The sequence below is a fragment of the Streptopelia decaocto genome (assembly GCF_964273445.1).
Source record: "Streptopelia decaocto genome assembly, chromosome: 4".
Lineage (NCBI taxonomy): Eukaryota > Metazoa > Chordata > Aves > Columbiformes > Columbidae > Streptopelia > Streptopelia decaocto.
This window is the reverse complement of record NC_138658.1, coordinates 23,969,852-23,994,607: the sequence shown is the minus strand read 5'-3', so window position 1 is coordinate 23,994,607 and position 24,756 is coordinate 23,969,852. Positions and strand designations below refer to the sequence as shown.

Here is a 24,756-nt window from a genome sequence, read left to right as displayed (position 1 = left end):
CTTCACTGGTCACAGATCCAGGAGATGTCCCTGGTTTGCCTTTTCTCCTTCACATCCCCAGCTACTGTGATAGAGCTTCACACAATCACAGAGTGGCTGGGGTTGGAAGGGACCTCTGGAGATCATCTGGTCCAACCCACCTGCTAAAGCAGGGTCACCTAGAACAGATCACACGGGAATGTGTCCAGGCGGGTTTTGAATGTCTCCAGAGAAGGAGACTCCACAACCTCTCTGGGCAGCCTGTTCCAGTGCTCTGGCACCCTCAAAGGAAAGAAGTTTCTCCTCATGTTCAGATGGAACCTCCTGTGTTTCAGTCTGTGCCCGTTGCCCCTCATCCTATTACTGGGCACCAGTTAAAGGAGTCTGGTCCCATCCTCTTGACACCCACCCTTGCGATATAAATACATGAGTATAAACGTCCCTCCCATGGCTCTCCTGCACACGCACCTGCTGAGTGCCACACCTGCGGCAGCACGGCTGTCAGCATGAGCCCCCCTCCCCTCCAGATCTCCAGGAGCCGTTTTTCCCACAGAAGGAGTTTTTAGCGTGGATGTGGTCCGTTTTAGCCACCTTCCTCTTTCCCGAACATCACCTCCCACGGCGAAGCCCCATGTCCCTTCGCCCTGTGCTTCCAGAAGGACGTGCTCGTTCATGAAGCACCCGTGGTTCCTCTTTACAAGCACACGCTCCCTATAGAAACATCTACCTAAATAAAACACCTTATAGCCCCACGGACTTCACACGGCGGCGGGAAGGTGCTGTTCCCCCGCCCCTTCGCTGTCCTTGCCCGGCCCCGGGCAGGCGGAGCGGGGCGGGGCGGGCCGGGGGTGGCTGCGCGGCTTTAGGGCGGCGGGTGGCGGTGCCCGCCCCCTCAGCAGCACGGACGGCGTCGCCGGGCGCTGCCCGTCATGGAGGAGCTGGGCTCGGCGGCGGCGCGGGTGGGCGCGGTGTGGCTGGCGCTGGTGTTCGCCCTCATCGTGCTGCCTTCGGCGCTGGGCATCTCGCTGGGCATCTCCGAGGCCTACATGTGGGTCCTGGTGAAGACGCTGGAGGTAGGCGGGGGCCGCCGTCTCCTCAGCCCGGCCGCTGTCCCTCACACGGGGTGAGGGGCGCCCCGCGGGGCGCGTCCCGCCGCTCCGGGGGACTCCAAAATGGCGACCCCCGCTGAGGTGTCGCCTGGGGCCGCTGTGAGGCGAGGGGCCGGGTCTCTTCCCCCGGCCCGGGCTGACCCTCCTCGGCAGCGCCCCTCGGCCCAGTGGCGCTGGCGCATTTGTGCCTCGTCCTGGGGGGACGCGGTGGGCCCCGCAGGCCGGGTTCGGGTTCCTCCGTCTGGGGAAGCGTAACTGCTCGGGCGCGGGCGGGAGGGCCCCGCGGGCAGGTGTGAGGGGATGGGGGCGGCATTGCCCCTCCCCGAGACCCGGCCCGGGGCCCGGGGGGCCCAGAGAAGCGTCTGTGTCCCACGACCGGCCTTGGGAAGCGAGGGCTATGGAGCAGACAGAGTGCGTTATGTCCTGTGGGGCATCGTCCATGTTCACTTGTAGTTTTGGAATTCAAGCCCTGAGGCAGAAACCCAAGTCCGTGTGAATCCGCTGGTTGTGCAGACTCTGGCCTGTGCTCCTGGAACCCGTAGCAGCGTGAAATCTTGTTACCTGAGGCTGTACCGTGCCCTGGGCGCGGTTGTCTCTGCCTGGTGTCGGCAGTTCCTCACCTGGGAGAAACGGTGCTGGGTCATGCTCTCGAAGGGCATCAGTGCCTGGCACCATGCCCTGATGCTGGCAGGTGCGGGCTCCCGTTCGAGTTGACTGTGTCCAGCACATGGCTTGCCATCTTCCTTCAAATTCTCCAGGAAAGCGAGCTTCTCGCAAAGGAACAGCTTTCTGGACAGCATGTAGTTCATCTGAGTGTGAAGGTGGTCTTCTGAAGCTCGTAGTGCTGGTGAGGAAGAGTGTTTCAAAATGGTTGGTGAAAATGGTGTGGGTTCAGTTTTTCTCTTTTTTTTAGGGAGAATGGGAACCAACGCTAGCAGTTGTAAGGGATGAAAGGTAAAATGACATCAGACCACAGTCTGTGGCAATGTAGTCACATCAGTATGTAGGTTTTGTCTAATCTTGTTCTATGAGGTTTTCAGTCAAACCTTGTTCCTGTATTTCAGTGCCTTTGAGATTCTTGGTGCTTGGCTAGAAACAAACAAACAAACAAAAAACTATACAAACCACCAGCTACCTGATAAAAATGGTGTCTGTTACATGCGTCTGAAGTTAATACGTTTTAAGGCTTTTAGTGAGAATGAACCTACTTGAAGTACTTTCTGTGGCCCAAATAGTGCACAGATAGCTGTTAAGGGTAGAAAACACAGTTATTACTAGAAAAAAAAAATTCAGATAGCAGAAGCTGAGGAGGTGAAGGTCACACTGGCTTGAGGGTACAAACCAGATAGCCTAGTAAGATAGCCTGGTTTGAATGACTTGCCTTCATCTGTGATTAACCACAATTTACATTCTTAGATCATTAACCATGATTTTTCTAGTGTCATCAAATGTTGCAATACCAGGTGACTCAGAATGTCTTGGGCAGAAGTATGGAGACGCAGCTGATGACATACGGGTGACAGTGACTTGCTAGGCTCAGAGTAAGAGCTCTTCTGATGTATTAAGGAAGGAAATAATGACTTGAGAGTTGCCATTACTTTTGCATGAAATACTTTCTGGAATTACATGCCCAATTCTGCTCTCTCTTTCTTTACATATATATGTAGATATATATATATAAAAATACATGGTATTAATATATAATTTTATTGTGTGTACATATATATTAAAAAAAGAATGACAAATTGGGAAGTGTTCTGAGAAGACTCCGGTAAGTTTGGCTTGCTGCAGGGGAGAGTAAAGCTCAATCCACTTAAGTAATCCACTTAGGCAAGGCAAAGTTGAGATGTGAATTCTTTATGCCCTCAGAATACCTGCGTGGGGAGAATCCCTGAAAGAAAGAGGTTTTTTTTGTGAAATGTCTCCCGTTCTTTGACTTGTGAGTCTGTCTTAGTCAGCAGCCTGAGACAGGCTTATGGTTTGCCAGCCAGTTCCAGGCTTTGCCTGTAAAAGCCCTTGAAGATATGTGTTGCTGCATCTGAATTTTCCCTGCCAAAAATCACATCAACAGTGGAAAGTGTTAAATACATAGCTACTGGACTTGTGCAGTTGCTCAGGTGTCTGAAACTTCCTGGGCTGTTGAACTGAGAATGCAGGCTTTCTGCTGAGAAGCAGTAGTCTTTTTTTGTGATGATGCTAAGCTGCAAAATGCTGCAGTCTCTGGCTGAGACCTTTTCCAGCACAGAGGTTGATTTCATAGCTTTCTTAAGCTTTCTCTGTGGATCTCCCAGGTGGGCTCCCTTCTCTCTTTGCAGGAGGATGGGCCTTTGGGCCTGCAGAGCGCTCAGTATGGCACTGCTGCTGCCACCTTCATTGCCTCTTTGATGGGCTAGATCGCAGGAACTGTCTGCAAAGTAGTGACTGTTTGTACACCCCAGCTCTATACCAAGTTGCTCTCTGGGTTTGCTAGTTTATATCCCACATGTTGGCAGACACAGTGACTGTGCAGCTCATTTCATACACAGTGTGTGTTGTCAGGTAACAGCATGTGCTTTATTAGAGCTAATCTGTTGTGAGAGTCCAAGTCTGTTGTCAGGTAACAGCATGTGCTTTATTAGAGCTAATCTGTTGTGAGAGTCCAAGTCTGTCAACTTTGGCACCATAGTCCAAGGATGAAGTAGGTGGAGAGTCTACAGTTTGCTGTGGTATGTCTGCTTGTCCATTGTCAAGTCAGATGAAATAAGGCATATAAAAATGAGTCTCTGCTGCTCGGTTGTCTAGGCTATGGTTGGAGCGAGTTGAAGATGATACTGGATTTGTGCTTGAATTTTTTCATGCCAATAAAAATAAATCTGTTCCCCCTTGTTTCAGGTGGGCAGAAGCTTGTGCCCAGTGGTGCAGGCACTGGGCAGTGGTCCAAGAAAAGGGAAAGCAAAAGCTCCTTTTCAGAACGAAGTGTTCTTGTGCTTTGACTATCTGACATTATGGACAAGGGAGATCAGTTGGTGCACAATAGCTTTTTCTTTCTGCTGGGCTGCCTTGGCAAGACACATACTTCTAAGCAAAATGCAGCATGTATAGCCAGCACTGTTGAGGATGTGCTTCTGTCCAGCTGTGCTGTGGGTTGCATTTAACCCCAAAGTACTGCCCTAGGGATAACCAGCCTTATATGGACTACATATGTATACTTTTTTGTGTGTGATAAGGGGAAAAAGAGCAGAAAAAATGACGAACTATGCTAATACCAGAGGAATGCACTCGTCATTAGAAAACCGACTTCCTCCATCATATAGGTGTTCCTTATGGTACACTAACTTCCAAAATGCCTTGCCAAACTAAGCAAAGTTTTAGGAAACCGCTCACTTTCTTCTGCCTGTGGCTTCCCACTCAGAGTCAGTGGAAGGATCTCTGGCACCCTGTTAGCATGTGTTTAAATGTTGGATTACTGCTATAAAAAAATCTCTGGCAGCTGTTTGTTCCTACAAGGAACTAGTCTGAGTTAGTCACCTGTAATGATGACGCTTGTGACATTGCCACAGAAATCTTTCCTATTGCTGAAATGCTGAGGACTCCCTCTCGCAATCATCACAGTGTGCTGCATTTCTCCCTGTTTAGAACATCATCAGATAGCTTCCAATTTTAAATTTTGTGTGTCTTCACATCTTGGTCTCATTTTTCTTCTGTCTTACTCCGTTACCTCTTTTATAAGCTCTTCTGTGAGTTGAAGTTGGTTAGGTACCGACAGACATGGCATTTGCCACCTCTTGCCAAGCAGTGAAGAATTCCAGTCTTTTGGGAAGAGATTTATCTTGTGTTAAGGCCCACAGAGCAGCCACTACCACAGAGCAATCTTTTTCTGTTTCCATCAGTTTGTAGAAAACCTGGAGGACTAGCTTTGACTGGTGTGCCTATATACTTGGCAGTAGGGATGGTGGTGTGCCCTCTGAGTGATGATCCCTGCTTGACGGGTTGCAGCTCACCTTTTTAAGAACTACTTCCAATACTGTGACTTTTTTTTTTTTCTTCTTTTCCAGTCTGCTGTCTTCTTTGGGGTGTGCCTAACTCCGAGACAATAGGGCTGACTTGTCAGCAACACTTGTACAGACTGCTCTGCTTGCTCTTTCTAACAGGAAAACATTTCTTGTATTTTTAGACTGTGGTATGTGTTACTTGTGAAATATTAAGTGAGCTAGCCTGAGGGAAGTGAAGGTATTAGGTCACACTTGTCTTAAGAAACAGCCTCACCAAAACCTAACATTAGCTTATTGGGTATGGTTAGGGGTAATGATTTGTTGATGTTCTTGTTCTCCCCACCCTGATCTCTTCAGGCTCTTCAATTGTGAGGCTTTTTGTTAGCAGTGAAAGCATTTCTTTGGTGTTTTTTTTCCCCAATCATGCTGTAATGCAAAACAGATGCTTGAAGTTGTAGGTGTTTTGTGCGTCCTGTAACTGATCCAGGTTTTATAGCGGCCCCTTATAAAAGAAACAATTTCTAGTATCTTATTATGCTGTCCTGCAGGGACTGTGCTTTTGCTAGACCAGGGTGTAACATTATTTGGTATCTAGGAGGTGAAGCCGTAGGCACTTGCATTGGAGATAACCCTGTCAGTGTGAGTGGACCTAAAGTTGAGAATAATATACCCGAGATGGCCAAAAGGACCTTTTGGTGCCTGTGATCAAGCCATAGGTTGTGGCTGTGCAGGGTAAGCGAGATGTGCTGTTATCTCCTGTCCTGAGTATGTCAGGCTGCAGGTTCTTCCCATGAACCACCGTCAGGTTTGTGTGTGGTACTGGGTATAAGGGTGGGAAAGGGAAAAGGAGAATGTGTAAGCTGTAAGTACGTCAATCATTGTGGGGTTTTGAGTGTTTCCTCCTTAACTCGCTGGCCTCTGAAGCAAGCTTTGCTGACTAATGTTGCACAGTGCTAATGAATGCCTGTGTATCTGTGTAACTGATGTCCTTCAAGGGCTACGGGGCAGAGGAGAAACAGCTTTGAAGTGACAGGGTAACTCTGAAGGCTGCCAGGTCAGATCTTAACAAGAAGCATGTCTTGGAGATGTGCCTGATGTGAATGACGTACCCTTGTTTACAGGGCTTGGACCAGCTTTTGGAATAGTAATTTGGCAAATCTGCTACATCATCTTAAAGTAAATCCCTGTGTTGTATTAACCTAGAACCCAGTCCTGTGAAGGCCATTATGTATGTTTTCCACAGATTAATTAGTCAAGGCTCCTTTCAAGGTTAGCAGAGATGGGGGTTACCCTCTGCTGGGGGTGCATCACTAATTAATGCTTTATCTTACTGGTCGACAACCCTCACCTAAAACTGTTCTTATTCGCAGCATGTGAACACTGGGATTTCTGATACTGTTGGTAAGCAAATGCTGTCTAAAAAAACCCAACAAAGAAAAAAAAAACCCAAACCCAGCACCTGTATTCAGAGCTTACCTTAAAGTAACACTTCACAAAGTTGGTGTAAAAGAAGGTACTTGGCATTTCTGTTGCTGATGCCCTCTGTGCTTTCCTGTGGAGCTGGTCTCCTTGTTCTTTGGATACCTCTCCACCAGGAAGGACTTGCTATACAACTCGTGTGTGCAGAAAAATTTGGATAGCTGCTTGGAGGATGTCCCATTAGAATGAAGAAAAGGTGGCATGGGAGACCACAGAGGACCTTTTACCCTCACCAGGAAATGGTTGTTCCTCTTGGTGGTGGTGTTTTCCTCTCCTCCTCACACAAAACAACCCAATAATTGGCATGCAGATTTTGCGGCATTAAACAATGTAGCATTGTGTGGGAGGTGCTTTGAAATCTTTCTGTTGCTGAGATTTGGAGAGCCTCCAAGGAGGAGCACTCGCCTAAACTAGCATATAAACTTTTGCTCTAAACGTGACCTGGCAATGCCCTTAAGTAGGGGAGCACCAGTGATCTAACACCATGTGACTGCAGATTTCAGTCATCATCGTAATTGTCTCCTCTTCTGAAGAATTGTCAAGCATTGCTATTAAGCTAGAGGTGATGTTTAAAGGTGATAATGGGGTGAAAGGCAAAGCTCTATCTGTTAGGGAAACAGGGTAAGTCCTGGAAATGTTCACAATAGCTTGACTTGTGATGGATCCTAACAAAGTATCTCTAGATGTGCTTTCATGAAACAATATGTCAAGCTTGGTTTTGGAGATAGCTGCCTACTTGGAGATGAGATGGTTTTTGACATCTTTTGTAAATACGTGATTTTTGCCTCCGAGATCTAACTGGGTCTTTCTCAAGTACTGCGTAAGTCCTATATGAGTGGAAATTGCTCAGTAGTATGTAAGTGAAATTGATCCTTTGGCCGTTTTGTATAGGCTGTTGATTTGCTGTGTGGTTTTTTTTTTCAGGTGCTGATAAGTTAGAAGCCTTTTCTAGGAGGATGAGGAGGGCAGCCTTCCCAGGGAAGGGCTGATATGCTATCTGCCTAGTGAAGTGTTACATCTTAAGACCATGCCATGTGTGATTAAAAAAATCCAAGCTACTTTGTTCTGAGCAATTTGAATACCAAAATATCGAAATTGGGACCTTGGTGGTGTTTCCGTGTTTCTGTAATCATGCTGCTTTCTGACTTAACATGTTAGTTCTATAGGTAGCCCCACCTGCAGAAATATTTTTAATCTGGTTGGGAACCTGGAGTTTTGTACTTGTTCCCCAAAACTGCTTCAGAAATCCCTGCTAAAGACTTAGGTCTACATCAAGTTACTTGTGGCTGCCTACTCAGCACCAGCTTGCAAGCTGGGAGAAGCCACTTAGGTATTTGTTAACATTTGTGATAAATCCAAAAGACCTGCCAGGCTGCTTTTTGCTTATCTCCCTAGCAGAACAGAGGCCACAGCTTTTGATTTTGTTTCAGCATGCTTTTTTTTATTTTTAACACACGTACTCTCTGTGGGATGAATCAGCTTACATTGTGATAGCTCTTTGCAGCATAAAGCTATAATTCAATGTAGAAACCAGGTGAAATAGCGATGGAAGGTGCAAATCCCTAGCTAGCAGGAAAGAAGGAGAATTACTCACGTTGCTGTGTGTGGTCTCTCTTTTGTTTTCTAAGCTGGATATAAACAAGCTTTTCACCTGATCAAAGTTCAAATTATGGCTTTGATGATAGTGCCTTTAGTTCAGGTGCCTGAGAATAAGTGGATGGATAAGTAAGAAAGAAGTGAACTTAAGTCTTACTGCTTGGTTGCTAATATATGCATAGCTTTTTGGAAATATGATGGATTGAGGGAAGAAGAAAGCTGATGCAGAGGACTTAAAACTGTTATGCAGTAGCACATGGTAGATGTAGGCCCTTATGAATGCCCAAAGCCTCCTCCTTGGTGTCTCCTCTTTGCTGCTTTTATGATGCTTGCTTAAAACCCCCTGGCACCAAAAGTAAAACTGCCTCAACTATGGACTTGTGGAGCAAAAGTCAGCTGTCCCCTGGAATGCTCTGTACAACCTTTGTACAAGATGAGGTGCTGCTGTAAAGCTTGTGGCAGTGCTCCCATCTCCTGGGTAGAGGACAAAAGACATTGTCCCCTACAGTCTTTGCACCTACCCTGCCACCCCCTCAGTAGAGTGCTGCAGCTTTCTGGCTAGATGAACCTGAGGACCAAAAGTCAGACTTGTTTGGAAGCAGGAATAAGCATCTAAGCAGTAGAAAATAAATTGAGTAACATGACCCTGTAATTTCTGTTAGCTTTGGGAAAAGTCACTGCCTCCTTTGTATAGTGAAGTGTCAAAAGATACTGTGGTACAGTAGGATGTTGCAAGCTTTTCAGCATGTCTCAATAGCCTGTGTCCTCATGGTATTGCTGGCTTGTGCTGAGGCTCAAATTTCCTGACACTCTTCAGCATGAACGTACTTGTAACTGCAAGATTTCTGTAGCAAAAGCAATGTGAAATGTGTTGCACGCTCTTACTGAGCACCAAACAGAAGCTGTTCTGCCAGGTTTTACAAAGCAAAAGATGGCAGCACCAGGTTTTTATTACCTGGTTGAGAGGATTTGGAAGATGAAAACTTTATTTTCTCAGGTAGTGTATATGGCTTGAGACCATTAGCCAAGTATGTTCTTGCTCTTCTCTATAATAAGTGACTTACCTGTTTGGAGAGATTTTAATTTGTTGAATACAGTGGTTCAAGTCTGGTCAGAGAATGATTGTGTCATTGTGTTTGCTGGTCTGCCTATACCTCCAAATCCATTTAGCAGAAGAAATGCAGCAATGGAAGTATTGTGAATAGTTTCTTCCTTGAACAATGTTTTTCTTCGGTATTTCCCAGAACTTCTTAAGGCCATAGCACTGCTGATGACAATGTGTAGCTGGATAGTACAGAGTTAATCTTAAAAGTAATGGTTCCTGGAACAGCTATTGCCTCAGCAGCAGCAGAACTGACAAAAGATGTGAACACATTGGTGGGATACGTTGTGATTCAGCAAGGTCTGATCTAGTAAGCAGTCCTGGCCACTCCTGGGAAGTGCTGTGGTAGAGATAACAGGGTGAGTCAGGATACCAGCCCTTCAAAGGGAACTGCATCCCCAAATACCTCACAACTCTGTTGAAGAGGAGGAAACTGCATAGTTTAACATTGGTTTGGGTCCTTTCTGTGCAGACCATTGGGGCCCATCTGTATGCTGTGTGTGCCTTTGATACTGCTGGGGGACTGAAGAGTAAGTTGTTAAGGTTTGAACAGAATAATATCCTGATCTTTTGATATGAGCTTAATTCTGCCAGGTTACCTGTCTGTTGTGGAGCTCCCTATTGTAGCAGTATTCCTAGAAACAGGATTAAGTCTTGTGTGTGGTGGTGGAATTAATGTGCATAATGGAGCGCCACAAAGCCAGTCCTCTTTGGCTGAGCCTCCTGTCCTTTGGCAAAACTGCCATGTGAGGAAGGAAAGGATCCAGGGCGGAATGGCTGCTCTGTTGTCAAGGGCAGACTTGGGGGTGGCAAAGACGTTGTTGTCATTAACTCAGGAAAAATGAAGTCTGACGTAGGAGGTAGAAGGGATATTTAAAAGTACTCTCTGGAACTGAGTCAGCTGAAGGTCAAGGAAACATTTTGGCCTGGGAACAGGTTAAGCTGGCTCCAGTCCCATCGGGGCTGGTAATGAGAGGAAGTCTTTTGACACTCGTGTGGTTCTGCCACTGGGATTTGCAGGGGGCAGAGCCACCAGGAAGCTTTGACACTGTTTGGGGAGCAGAGGTGACTTGATCACCTATTTCAATCTCATTCTTCCAGGCCACCCACTAGAAAATAGCAGGGTAACACCAGTGAGCTGGCAACCCTGCCCAAGGGCTGGGAAAAAGGCTCTATGCATTTGCACAGTAGAGCTGGTGATTTGGCCTGTTTTTCTGCTACTCAGAGCCCTAAAATACCAAGAAATGAGCACTTGCAGAGTCAAGGGAAATTTCAATTTTGTCCAGGTTGGAAAAATCTTGCGTGTAATCCTCTTTTGATGAGAACTGAGAACTTTAATGAAACTTTCCATGGCTGCAGATGCTGTTTTGGTTTTTAGCAGGGTTAGCTGTGTGCAAACCTCAATTTCACTTAATCCAGGTACAACTTGTGTTTGTTTGTTTGTTTTGTTTCAGTATGGTGAAACAACTTGGAAAAACAACAAGCTGAGTTGTGATGTGTCTGTCGGCTCTGTGAACAAGTGCTTTGTTCTCAAGAGCTGTCGTCCAGCGCAGCTCCAGGAGCTTCTTGTGTGGCCACAGCTTGGTGGCTGGTGTGCGAGTAGTAAGACTGACAGAGGCTTGTTGGGTTCTTTGTGGCTGTGTATCTGAACCAAAACATCTGAGAAGCTCTGAGTTGCCTTTCTGAAGCAAAGTTGGGAAGTACTGACTAGCACCGTGGGTTTTTTTTAATTATTGTTAAATACACTCAAGCAGTGTTTCTTCAGAGGAGTGGTGTTGTATGGGTTTGTGGACACATCTGAGGAAGAACGGAGGTAATTACCTAGTGGAGATATTATTTGAAAATCACAACCTGTCTTTGATTAACTGTTGCTTTTTTAGGTAACTTTTTTTCTGAAGTGAATACTACATTGTGAAATTAATGTTTTCTTTCTTTTCAACAGTGGGCCACGATACGGATAGAAAAGGGTGTTAAAAAGCCACAGCCACAGATGCTAAAGAGTCCTGCTGCTAATGGTGAGAGCTTGCGGTAAAGTCAAATGAATGACTGATGTGCTGAAGTAGGTGAACTGAGTCCTTTTCAAATGTAGAAGTTAGATCTGTGCATGAGAGAACTGGAGAGGAGGTGGGTTGGTTACAAGCTTACTGGTACATCTCATTGTTTTGCAATACTACTGGCACAAGAACTGCTGCAGAATGAAACAGTTCTTTTAATGGCTTGTGCTGAATGGTTGAAAAATTGAAGGGATGAGGAAATGAAGGATATGAAATAACATTAAGTTAGGCAAAACAAAGCAGAGCTTAATATATAGACTGTTTTAAGTTGAGGGAAGCTTTTAAGTTACAATGTGAGCTTGTTGGTGTGGTGTGTTGTGTTTGGTTTTTTTTATTTTTTTTTCCTGTCTTGAAGTCTGTCTTTAGGTCACTGCTTGCAGGCTGTTTGGCCAACTATCTCAGTCCAAACAGAATCAGAGTACACTTAAGAATCTCTGTAAGGATCTGAATATTTAGTGGACAACACTGTTCTTTCACAAGCTCAGTGATTTTATTTTTTTTTTCAGCTGTAGGACTGCTGGATGGAAGTGTGTGGTGTTATATGTGTTCCCTTTTTTCAGTCTGCTGCTATTCACCTTTTGCCCCATGGAGTGACCTCAGTGTTTACCAGGCAAACTTCTTAGAAAGACAGCTGAATAGTTGCTTCATATTTCTTCCTTTAGCCTAATTTTGAAATTAGTTCTTTTACTATATCTTAACCCAAACTGTGTGTGTGTCATGATAGGCTGTACTAGGTCAGAGTTGTCTGCAGATTTAGTATCTGTAAGTGCACTGAAAGCAGCCTGAGTTTGCCCAGGAAACAGGAGAAGTCTGAATCATGAATAGTTTGGGTCAAAAGGGACCATGAGAGCAGAGCAGAGGGTCAGGGGAGAGTCACCCATGTGCAGGACCTTGCACTTGGCCTTGTTGAACTTCATGAAATTTGCACAAGCCCACCTCTCAAGCCTGTCATGGTCACTCTGGATGGCAATCCCTTTCCTCCAGCATGTTGACTGCACCACACAGTTTGGTGTCCTCAGCAAACTTATTGAGGGTGATCTCAGTTCCACTGTCCATGTCGCTGACAAAGATGTTAAATGGTGCTGGTCCCAATACTGACCCCTGAGGAATGCCACTTATCACTGCTGTCCACTTGGGACACTTTGACCACAAGCCATTGACCATAAGTCTTTTCAGTGCAACCATCCAGCCAACTCCTGATCCACCAAGTGGTCCATCCATTGAATCAATGTCTCTCCAATTTAGCGACAAGGATGTCCTGTGGGTCGGCGTCAAATGCTTTGCACAAGTCCAGGTAGATGCTGTCAGTTGCTTTTTTCCTTGTCCACCAACACTGTAACCATGTCATAGAAGGCCACCCAATTTGTCAGGCACGATTTGCCCTTAGTGAAGCCATGTTGGCTATCAGCACTCATGCCGTTATTTTCCATGTGCTTTAGCATAGGTTCCAGGAGGATCTGCTCCATGATCTTGCCAGGCACAGAGGTAACACTGACTGGCCTTACTTCCCCAGGTCTTCCTTTTTTCCCCTTTTTAAAAAGGGGAGTTGTGTCCACTTTTCCAGTCAGTGGGAACTTCACTGGACTGCCACGCTTTCTCAAATATGGTGTATAGTGGCTTAGCAACTTCATCTACCAGCAGTTCCCCCAGGATCCACAGATGCATCTCATTAGGTCCCATGGACTTGTGCACCTTCAGGGTCCTTAGAGGGCCTCAGTGAGAGCGTGACTGAGGAGACACCACCTCTCTCTGCAATACCAAATCCAGTGTTATTTCACATCTGGTGACAGAAATGGCAGCCAGTGCCCCTGTGTTGGTGGTGTGAGAAGGAATAGTCTCAAGAAATATGTTGGCTGATATAGTTGCTTCATGGGGAATTACTTGGTGCTGTCACCTCAAGGTCTCTCTGTGTTGGAGGGCAGTGTGTTTATGTGTTGGGCCCAGTGGTGGCTCTTGGCTGAGCAGATTCTTGGTGGGTGGTTGTCTATCTCATTGCAGCTGAATAACCAGCTCTCAGCTTTTTGTGAGGCTGTTGGTTGTGTCAAAAGGCAGTCCAAGTTGATGGGTTTAAACACACAAACGCTCTTGAGTCAGAGTTTTGAAAGTGACATCCATTACAAGAAAGGCTTATGTAAATAATGCGACTACGTAGATAGTGTTAAGTTTGAGCCCGGTATAATTAACTGCCTGGAGTATGGGAGCTCAAAGCGTTGGGGCTTGTGCTGTGACACTGAGTAAAGTGACAGCTATGGCTTTTTTGGTTGAGCGATGTTCACTGTACTCCTGCATGGTGCTGCCTTTCAGCTGTCTTTGGCAAACTCAGCTCTGCCCGTGGCCAAGGGAGTAAAGGCCATTAAATATTACCTCTGATTAAAAGAAGGTAGAATACGTCACCTGCACAGCATGTGTTTAATTCTGTTCATAATACCTTCAGGCACGGCTGAGATCTTGGCTTGCAGTACGTTGTCCCAAGGCTGCTTGTGCATGGGGGTGTCGTGTGACCAATGACAGCACAGCGAGACATGATGTTACAGCCATGCTATCTTGACTGTGCCAGCAGCATGTTAAATGTGAACCCTGGGCTGCATTCAGCCAAGAATGAGGAGGCAGGGGAAGCACCTGCTTGGCTGATGCTGAACTGGGGTCCAGCAAAGGAGGAAATGTTCCGAATTCTCCTGGGAACTGGAGAGAAGAGTGGTACTAGTGTGATGGGTGATGGACCTGTTTTTGGCCCGTTTCTTGGCTACAACTTGTCTCACACCCCAGCTGCAGCACAGGGCAGACAGGCTGGCTGGCTTGCCTGCAGTCCTGGATGTTTCACAACTCAGAGGTTTAAGGAATTGACTGAGAGAAGAATTGAACCACAAACTAGAGCTCTGGTTTGGGTTTAAAATATGACACAAGCGTAGTCCATCCAGCTAAATGTTTGATGTGATGTGCATTTGTATAGTTTAGGTCCTGAAGGGCATGCGGGTGTTTGAGTGTGCCATACTAACAGTTTATATTTATAGGCTAGTGATAAGACAATGCACTGTGAGATAGTCTGCTGGTGGAATTGTAGGTTGTGGCTGCCAATTTCAGATCTGAAGGTGCCAGTAGTTTTTGTTGTAGTGTGACATCTGTCTTGCATGTTGTTCTTCAGTGTTTACCTCAGTGAATTGTGGGACTCATATCTTGGAGCTTATTGTGTGATCCCATGTGTATGCTACAGTGCAACAGAAACATTTTCCATGTCACTTGTAGTTTAAATGTTGCATGTGATTTGCACAGCAAATATATTCTCGGAGCTTTTCCTGCTGGCAAGGCCTCCATGGGATGCAGATTTCCACACTGGGGGGTGAGTATTTGTGGGAAAGTGCCTAGTAGCTTAAAACAGTTGGGTGCTTTCTCCTTTCCCATTTTTTTAATCTCAACATTGAGACACAGATTATGCAATTTATCAGAGGATGTCTGATGGAGTGGCAACCTGAACTTGGACCTCTGTAATCCTAGTTGGGTGTCTCAGGGGACAGTTGTTCTGGTCAAATGTTATTCTAGATTTCTGCAGTCATCATTTTCTGGAGCCAGATTAGCTTACCAGAAAGCAGCTACTTGATCTTTAGATTAAGCTTACACAATTTGTCCTTGCCTTTGAAAATGCAAGTGAGAAATTTGTGCTTATCAGACTGTAAGCATAAAAAACAAAAAAGGAGGGGAGAGGGCATACTTGCCATTTGTAGTGAAAAAACTCTTCAGGTTTCTTTTCTATTGCCAGGCATTATGTGGGCAGATTTCAGCTGAAACACAACTGTTAGTGCCAAATAAATTACATTAAGGCACCTTTAGGCACAACCTGCTTTGACTTTTTCAGAGGGTTTTTATTTGTTTAATTTTGTCAGGTAGCTGTTGTAGTCTGGGGCTTTGGCAGGTAGCAGCAGAGCATGTCTCAGCTGGGTGTGGCTGTGGGAAGCCAGAATGCCTGTCAAGAGATGGACCTAGGGAACAGGGAGAATCATAGTGTCCTGAGTTGGAAGGGACCCACAGGGATCACGTCCAACTTCTGTCCCTGCATATGACAACCTCACAGTTCACACTGTGTGTCTGAGGATGTTGTCCAATCTCTTCTCAAACACTGTCAGGCTTGGGGCTGTGACACCTCCCTGGGGAGCCTGTTCAGTGCACCACCACCCTCTGGGTGAAGAACCTTTTCCTAATGTCCAGCCTAAACCTCCCCTGGCACATCTTCCTGCCATTCCCTCGGGTTCTCTCATTGGTCACCAAAGGGCACCTGCCCTTCCTCCTCCCCTTGTGAGGAAGCTGTAGCTGCGTTGAGGTCTCTTCCTAGTCTCCTCTTCTCCAGGCTGCACGAACCAAGTGACTTTAGCCACTCCTCATACGGCTTCCTCTCCAAACCCTTCACCAACTTCGTAGCCCTCTTCTGGGCACTCTCCAGTAGCTTACTGTATTTTTTGTCCTGTGGCACCCAGAGCTGCACAAAGTGCTCCAGGTGAGGCCGCACCAGTGCAGAGCAGAGCGGGACAATCACCTCCCTTGCCCGGCTGGCAATGCTGTGCCTGGTGCACCCCAGGACATATTGGCCCTCTTGGCTGCCAGGACATAACTGTTGGCTCATATTTAACTTCCTGTCGACCAGAACCCCCAGATCCTTCTCCGTGGAGCTGCTTTCCAGCATCTCTTTCCCCAGTCTGTATGTACAGCCAGGGTTGTTGTGTTCCAGGTGCAAAATCTGGCATTTGCTCTTGTTGAACTTCATGCGGTTGGTGATTGCCCAGTTCTCCAATTTGTCCAGATCCTTCTGCAGGGCCTCTCTGCCCTCAAGAGTGCCAACAGCTCCTCCCAATTTTGTGTCATCAGCAAACTTACTAAGTATTCCCTCAAGTCCTGAGTCTAAGTCATTTATGAAGACATTAAAGAGTGCTGGACCTAAGATGGATCCCTGTGGAACCCTGCTAGGAGGCCTCCATGGAGGAGACTGAATGCCCTTAAATATACAGAGCAGCATGAGAAGGGAATGGAGAGGCCAAGTTCTCACTTGATTTTCTGGGGAAATAAAAGATAGTCTTGCATAAAGTTTCTGAGTTGAGGACTTATCAAATGGTGAGAAAGGGTTTGCCTTCTTTATTCACGTCCAGTAGGAAACAGAACTTGATCTATTTGCAGCTCAAAGTGTTCACATGAGGAAGGGGGGAGCTAGAACTGGCTAGAGTCTATCTGATATCTTTATCATAGGAGGAGCTCTGAGAGTTTCCTGGAGCAATGCAGAGCAGCAAATGATTTGGAAGATGACTATCGCTATATAGAATTATTTCCTCATGTGGTTACCCTTTCTTTCCCAAGGTATCATTGAAAGAGATGAAACACCTATGGAAAAAGAAATTGAGCATCTGCATCGAGTAGAATTTGAATTCTCTGACATATTCTACTTCTGCAGAAAAGGGTTTGAGGCCATTGTGGAAGATGAAGTCACCCAAAGGTTTTCCTCGGAAGAACTGGTCTCCTGGAATCTCCTCACAAGGACTAATGTCAACTTCCACTACATCAGCCTGCGGCTGACTGTTGTGTGGGTCATTGGGGTGGTAGTGCGGTACTGCCTTCTCCTGCCCCTGCGGTAAGCTCGGGGGTGCTGAGGGATTTTCACAGTCTGGGAACATGTGAATGTGCGTTTTCTCAGGTAGCATCACCTCAGCTTTTTAAACCCAAATGCAGCATTAGCAGATACAGAAGATGAGCTGGCTTAAACTCTCCTTTGAATGGTTAAGAAGCCATTCAGCACATTTTTATCTTGCTATTTACTGTGGAGAGTAGATGAGAGCTACAGTTATCTTCTCTGTGGATACTTCCCCTGAGTCATGTGCATTGGCAAAATAAGTTTAAGTTGGGCAAACTCTCAAACTCTGAACTGAACCCTGACACTATATGCATTGGTGTACCTGAATCTGCTGCCTTTGCTAGACCATGATTTTGAACGATGTGTCAGGGAATTATTGAGTTAAAGAGAACTGGATACGTCACATATCTGAGCAATAGTTAAATTCCTGCGATCGCTTTCCATTTTGAATGGGAAATTGGTGGTATTAAAATGAGAAAACCTACTTATTTTGATTTAATGTCTGTTTTGCCTGTAGCTTTACCCTTGCTACCATTGGGATTACCTCAATGATTGTGGGGACAACAATAGTAGGACAGCTGCCAAATAGCAGGTAGGTATTGCTTGTGCGAGGGATGAACTTGCCAAATTGCCTCAGTGCAAACAGCTCAAGGTTAAGACTGGACAGATTTTACAAGTGATAGACTACTGATAGTTCACTCCACAAACTTTTCACCTTGCTTTTGGTAGCATTTTGAACTTGGGCTGACAGTGGCTTCTTGCTAGGCATGCCACTGAGGTTGATGTTTTCTAATGGGCTCTTCTTGCTGTCATGAGAGACTCAAAGGGAGCATTGTAGGGAAGATAATGGTGCTGAGATAAAAAGTACCTAGTGAGGAGATGACAGCCTTGTCTAGGTAAGTGAGACTAAGGGTAGGACATGTCTTGACTGAGCTGCTGTAGTGAGTGAGTGGGAGAGCTGGGAATATTCCTCTGTGCTCTAGAACCTCAGGAAAATATTTCAGCCCTTAGTTGTGTTGAGTAGACTGGAGAATATTGTGTGTCTAGTTGCTTTCCAGGATGCTACAGATGCCTGTGATTTCTTTCAGTGTGAAAGACTATCTGAGTGAAGTGGTCCACCTCACGTGCTCCCGGATCCTTGTCAGAGCTCTGTCTGGTACTATCCATTACCATAACAAGTGAGTGAGCTGATGTTATGATAGCAAGAGTGTGTGTATACTTACTTATGTGTGAGTATCCCATTTGAAATGGGGCAGCTCTTTCCTGACCTGTGGGTTAATGTCACACTAGATACTGACTCACCTGCCAGTTTTATGGGAGCTGTTGTGTGTGTAATGTGGTGCTTAGTGTGCTAGTAGTCTAACAAAAATAATTTTGTAATTGCAGGGAAAACAAACCTCAGAAAGGAGGGATTTGTGTTGCCAACCACACATCACCGATAGATGTGATCATGTTGACAAATGATGGATGCTATGCCATGGTATGAGGAGATCCATGATGACCATAGCAGAGAGAGAGAGAAGCCAGGAAAGGGAAAGACTTGCGGGGTATTGGTTGTGGGGTCCTGTACTTAATTTTACAGCAGAGGTGTTAACTTGAGCACTAGTAACTGGGGAAAAGTATGAATTAGGTTGAAGCCGGACTGCAAGTTAGGTGCTGATGAAGTTGTCCTGGCAGCGTCAGTGCTAGGCTCTTCATCTGGTGAAATACTTGAGATATGCTTCCATGCATGTGTGTAGATCCTTTCAAGTGAATGCATTTTTATAGTTTTTGTGGCCACTGCCCAATCCTCGTTTGCAGCCTCCTGTATGTTTGTGGTCTTTTTTTTTTTTTTTTTTTGATGGGGCAGGAGAGGAAGTTCTGCTTTTCAGGTGTCTCATATGCTGACGTGCCTTCTTGGGCTTGCAGGTTGGCCAGGTTCACGGTGGACTGATGGGAGTCATTCAGAGCGCCACAGTCAAGGCCTGTCCTCACGTTTGGTTTGAACGCTCGGAAATCAAAGACCGCCATCTAGTGACAAAAAGGTGAGGTGCGCGTTGGAGCTGGGGATCGCAATGCTGGTAGTGTCACTTTGCTACCTATCGATGCCGGACAGGCTACCTCTGGGTATATAATCCCTGAAGAGTCATTGAACAATCAGAGACCCAGATGAGGAATTAAAGCTTTGGAAAATCAGAAGCCTGAGAAGCTGAGGAGGTTGCAATGAGAAATGGGGAACTTGGAACCTTGGGATCCTGAGAGGGCAACAGACCTTGTGGAAACATCACCTTTTGGCATGGGTCATATCTACTTGTCTTATTCCAAATGGTGACTGCTGCTTATAAATGCAAATCACGGGGATATGAGTTAGCTGTAGTTCCATGTAGGCTGGAATGATGCAGGGTATTGCAAATGAGTACGTGTAGGAAGGAGCAGAAGCAAGCAGTGTAGTAATGGCTCAGCAGCAGTTCTTGGAGTGAATTGGAGGGGAGTATGCAGCAAACCGGATCATTCAGAATGGCCCAACCATGGTTGCTTGTGTGGGCTTTGATACAGTAGACTGTGGGCAATATGTCATGTTCCCAGGTCACCAAGGAAGGCTTGAAAAGTTTATACAGGGTGAAAAAGTTCAGACCAAAGGCTCTGGTAAGGTTTGGATTGCAGCAGACTGTCACAAAACATCTGATTTGGGTAGCTATTAGCATAATAACTAATATCTGATCAATTCAGATACACATTTTGAAAGGATGTGAAGATACTTAAAATTCTGGGACTTCCTGTTGAAGAGAAATACTCATGGAAAAAATAGTTTTCTGTGGCACAGACTCTTTCATCTTCATTTGAAGTTGGGAGCTTCTGGAAATAGCAAGCTTTACTTGTTTGGGTAAGGGGGAAGAATGTGTCTAGTTATAAGACTGAGCTGCTAACAGAGGCAGTTTTCTGCAGGATGTCACCAAAGGCATAACCATGAACACTGTAGTACAGTGACAGAAATTCCTCCTAATTTTGAAAGAACAACTAGGCTACTTTTGACAGGTTAACTTCACCACCTCATTGGCCTCTGCACAGCAGGACAGCTTTGCCAAGTCATCCAAGTGTTATTCAAGTAGTGTGAGCTATAGGTATTTAGGAGCCCTTCTTTTAAGAAATCTGCTGTTAAATACGCAGAGCCTAGATGAACCACTGCACAAGATTATTTTTTTTTTTTTACTTCCAAGTTTAGTTGATGAGAGTTCAGTGGACCGTCTTAATGGCATACATTTATTGGTTTTCCTGACAGTCATTAATAAAATAGCCTGCAGGAAAGAAAACAGGATGTTGCCTTGGTGTAAATTGCCAGATGCTTAAGTGGTGGCTTGCACAAAGCTTCAGCTTTGTCGGAAACAGAAAGGCAAGTACAAATTTGTGTCCAGTACAATCATAGAATCATTCTGGTTGGAAGAGACCCTCAAGATGGAGTCCAACCATAACCTAACTCTAGCAAATGATTTTATTTCAAACAAATGTGTTATAAGATATTTTTAGAAGTAAAATATTTTATAAGTAAATATATTTTGAATGCATTTGCATGAAGAAAGAAGAGTGGAAAGGAGTTATTTTTTAAGCTTTTCTTCTGCTTCCACAGACTGAGAGAACACGTGGCGGATAAGAGCAAGCTCCCAATCTTAATTTTTCCAGAAGGTAAGAAGCTCAACTGCTCCTTATCTCCATTCAGTGTAGATGCCATCCCTTTTCTCTTTTCATGGCTTCTGGTGCTCAAATGTATTTTAACTTCTGGATTAGATTTTATTAGCATTTTCCTGTTTTTCATCTTTAATATGAGATTCCATGAAGACAACACAGTACTTGCCCTGGATGTTGGGTCTCCTGGCAGAATCTGTAGGCTGAAAAATATGAAGAACTTTTATTTTACCCTGTGAATATCAGTTCACTGTTCTACAGATCTAACCTCAGCCTTGTGCTTTTTGTTTCACTTGTGTCCTGGCTTTGTTCAGGGAGTCAGTCATGACACAAATAACGAAAGCAACTGAGGAGAGATGCTTAACTTACATGCAAAGGGCATGCATTTGCTCCTCAGTGAGTGTAAGACCGATGTGTTGGTGTTGCTACTGAAATGTGTTGGACTGTGTGAAGTAATGGCTCAGTTTCTCTTCTGGACAGGCACCTGCATAAACAATACATCTGTGATGATGTTCAAGAAGGGGAGCTTTGAAATAGGAGGCACAATCTATCCTGTTGCAATCAAAGTAAGTGGAAATAGCTGGCTGCTGAATTTCCAAGTTTGAGGTCTGTTGTCAAGGCAGTAGGAAGCTGTCTCACTACAGCTGCTAATGAAAGCACAAGAGCTCTGGTAGTGGGGCACCTGCTGTGGTCAACTTCTGGACTATCAATGGCTGAAATGAGAAAGGGAAGTCCTTAAGCCTGTGGGGCATGGCTGGTGGGACCTGGTGGGGTCAGCTTCTTCCTTCAGAAAGCTGGAAGGAAGAGAGATCAGCTATAGTCCTTCCCAGTGCTGAAGGGAAGAGAAGTATGTAACTTGCAGCAGAGGTAGCTTTTTTGGCTATTTGGGCAAATGAGTGATGTTTGCTACTGGTTCTGTCCTGTAATCACAAGCAGCACTTAGAAGCACAGGCTCAGTTTTGTAAAGCCTCATTCTAAGCAAATGCGTTAACTGTGAATTTTATGACTGACCTGTGACTGAAGGCATCCACCTCAGGTGTGAGGCAGGCTGTAATGGTCTATGGGGAAAGGATTTTTATTTATCATTTACAATCATTTGTTTTTGTGATCCCTTGCAGTATGATCCTCAGTTTGGAGATGCATTCTGGAACAGCAGCAAATATAACATTGTGAGCTATCTGCTGCGAATAATGACAAGCTGGGCCATCGTTTGCAATGTGTGGTACCTGCCACCAATGGTTAGAAAGGTAATCTAGCATCTGTTTGGCTAATCACTATTTAAGAACCTGTGTCTGCAAGTGCTTCTTTTCACACTTTTTTTTTTTCCCAAAACCCCAACCTCCCACTCCGTGTCTTCAAATTGGAGTTTTATATTGGGCTTCTGTTATGTTGGCTTTGCATTATTGGACTTAGCTTTTCCTGATGCAGCTTTATCAGCAGTGCATCGAATAAACAAAGGGCAGCAGTAAGTGTGCTGCTCTTCACAATAGCAGTGCTGTCAATGTTCCATTCCATTGGAGAAAAGTTTTCCCTGAATTTTAACTTTAGGGGAAAAATGAGGTAAATTATCACATTGTAACCTCAGATTGTGTTGACCTGTTAAGGGATGGATTGTTTGTCAGTGAGCTGATTTGATGAGGCAGCAGATGAAAAATGTCATAGAAATATTTCAATTCTTTCTGCTTTATTATGTCAAATTTACAACCCTTGAAGGAAGGTGAAGATGCTGTTCAGTTTGCCAACAGAGTGAAATCAGCCATTGCTCGCCAAGGAGGACTGACTGAACTTCCCTGGTGAGTGATGCTATCCTTATTCAACTTGACAGACTATCTGTTGTTAGACTTTGACTGAGAGGTGCTTCCTCCTTTAGCTTTGTGACAGATAACATTCAACATAACTTTATTCCCCTTGGGAGAAAATGAGGGAGTAACTTCATGTGTCTGTATGTGAAAGTGAAAAGACCAAACCAACCAAATGCAACCCTGTGAAACAAACAAACAAAATGATAAAAAAAGCCCAAAACAAACAACCCAACCAACCAAAAAACCCGACAAACAAACAAAACCCAATGCATATAGTATTTGGAGCATGCAGCTCTCATGCAGTGAGTTTCACCTTTTCACCTAAGGCTTGATGCTTCTGAGGAGAGCCCTGTTGCACTTGTTTCAGATGTTGAGACTCATGTGGAGGTTAAGGAGTAGAAGGGAAGCTAAGGTAAATTTTGTTTTAATAAACTTAAACCTCGATGTAAAAGCCTTCTTAATAAGCTTTTAGGTTAAGACTCTAGAGTTGACCAAGATAGTTAAAATAATATAGTTTGATAACAGCAGTAGCAATCGTGATGGGTTACTTTTTTGTCTTGCTCTGTTTCAGGGATGGAGGTCTGAAAAGAGCAAAAGTCAAAGATACTTTCAAAGAAGAACAACAGAAAAACTACAGCAAGATGCTAGTGAGAAATGGATCAATAGGAAGTCTGTCTACAGGAACAGAGTCAGACTGAATGGTGGTTCTTGAAAAGTAATTTTGCACAACCAGCCTTAGCAGGATATATTTTTTTTTTAATTAAAACAACAAAACAAAAGAAACACACAAAAACAACAACAAAAAAACCACCCCGAACACCACAAAAACTGGAGCAACAAAATCCCATGTCATGTAGGCATATTCTCGGTATGGCTGGTGCAGAGTCTGCCAAGGGCAGTGTCTCTGAATCTCTCCCTGCCTTTTCATTCTTCTCACTCCCCTGCCTCTCCTCATGATGATGCACTGCAGCTCCTGGTGTTCTTGAGCTGAATGTGTGGAGAGTTGAGGGACAAAAGGATAAAAACAGCACGGTTTTTCTGAGCTTTTAAGAATGAAAGGAAGAACACTGAACATGCTGCCAGGACACTGGTTGTGAAGATACCTCTTGTTCATGGTACTTGGAAGCTTTAAACATAATCGTTTTGTCTTTTTTCCTGTTGCTCACAGACTTTTAGTTGTAGATGACTTAAATAATGTTTTAGGATGTCGTCAGAACTGTAAGGCTGACTCTTGTGGTTAGCTTGCACCTGGATGTGCAAGGGGGGAAGGGAAGTAAGGGCTGCAGACCCTAAAGTATAGGAAAGCAGCTGCCCTGCCAAAATTACAGTTCAAAGACCACAAGGAATTTGGTGGCCTTGTAACATGGTATTGCCTTTACTGAGAACTGCTGCCTGAGGGAAGGGGCAAGTCCTCAATCTTCCTTTCCACTGCTACTGTTGAAATTGCTTTCTTGAGATCTGGAGCTGTAAAGGTAAGATGCAGTAAGCAGCTGGAGAATATAGGCTATGAGAGATGAATTTTTACAAATTAGGTGTTCAAGACTACCCTTCTATATAAATTGCTGCTAACAGCTTAATGATCTCAAGATATTCACTCCAGAAACAACATTTTGTGTTGATCTGGGCTAGCAATAGCTATTACAAGTATAATATAAACATAGGATCCATGAGTCACCTATGATGCAAGATGTGGCATGTTTGAATCTGCAATATATTGCTGTCTTAATGTAAAGAGAAATAAATTTTATATTTCTAATGGGTCTTGTGTGGCATTTATACTCTTCTCTAAATAAGTAAAAGGTTATACTTTCTGAAAACTTAAAATTAGGGTAATGGATACTTCAGTCACTGTGACATAAAGGACCAATTGTAGTTGAGCTCTTACCTGATTGTAACCTGAGTTTTCTCCTTTTTTTATTTTCTGCCCTCAGACTCTAAGTTAGTGTTTCTCCTGTCTAGAGTAGGAGTGATTCATCATGCAGACTGAACTTGAAATTAGAATGTGAAGTCACATCAGGGCGATTCAACTAATGAATCTATAATTAACTGGAAAACAACTATGAGCTTCTAGGTTTGTAACAAGCTGTGAGTTCATTTGTAAGTAGTCTTTTCGTGTAGCAAAGAGATTTTCAAGTTAATGCTGAAAAGAAAAATAAATTACTGTTCCACAACTGATAATCAGATTTTTAAAAAAATCTGTTAGAACAGAGTCTCCCAAATAAGGATTTCTAGTCTGTTTTCCATTATACCTCTGTACATGCTCTTACACAAGGGCAAATGTGTTTTTTTCATTGAATATTATATAGGCGTGCTGCAGATTGTACTTTGTCTTGGAAGTGTGGTCATGTAGCTCACTGGAGGTCTGTGACCTTGGAAGTAAACACTGGGCATGGGCC

At 44.6% G+C, this 24,756-nt stretch overlaps 1 protein-coding gene across 2 annotated transcripts; it reads left to right on the top strand.

Annotated features, from left to right (window-relative positions):
• Window positions 1-857: 857 nt before the first annotated feature.
• On the top strand, window positions 858-24,120 carry LOC309438616 (glycerol-3-phosphate acyltransferase 3). 2 transcript variants are annotated; one of them, XM_082050261.1, is made up of 12 exons: window positions 858-1,052; window positions 11,179-11,251; window positions 16,628-16,898; window positions 17,416-17,490; window positions 17,987-18,076; window positions 18,285-18,378; window positions 18,807-18,922; window positions 20,503-20,558; window positions 21,039-21,124; window positions 21,677-21,805; window positions 22,272-22,351; window positions 22,932-24,120. In XM_082050261.1, the coding sequence occupies exons 1-12, from the start codon at window positions 909-911 to the stop codon at window positions 23,056-23,058; spliced, it is 1,341 nt and encodes a 446-aa protein (XP_081906387.1). In that variant the 5' UTR covers window positions 858-908; the 3' UTR covers window positions 23,059-24,120. The 2 variants fall into 2 exon arrangements, with proteins under 2 accessions (XP_081906387.1, XP_081906388.1); XM_082050262.1 differs by lacking the exon at window positions 17,416-17,490.
• The last annotated feature ends 636 nt before the right edge of the window (window positions 24,121-24,756 follow it).

Coding starts and splice junctions, on each gene's coding strand:
- LOC309438616 (XM_082050261.1), top strand. CDS start 909: ATGGAGGAGCTGGGCTCGGCGGCGGCGCGGGTGGGCGCGGTGTGGCTG. Junction 16,899..17,415: donor TGCCTTCTCCTGCCCCTGCG/GTAAGCTCGGGG, acceptor TTTTGCCTGTAG/CTTTACCCTTGCTACCATTG. Junction 21,806..22,271: donor TGCCACCAATGGTTAGAAAG/GTAATCTAGCAT, acceptor CAACCCTTGAAG/GAAGGTGAAGATGCTGTTCA.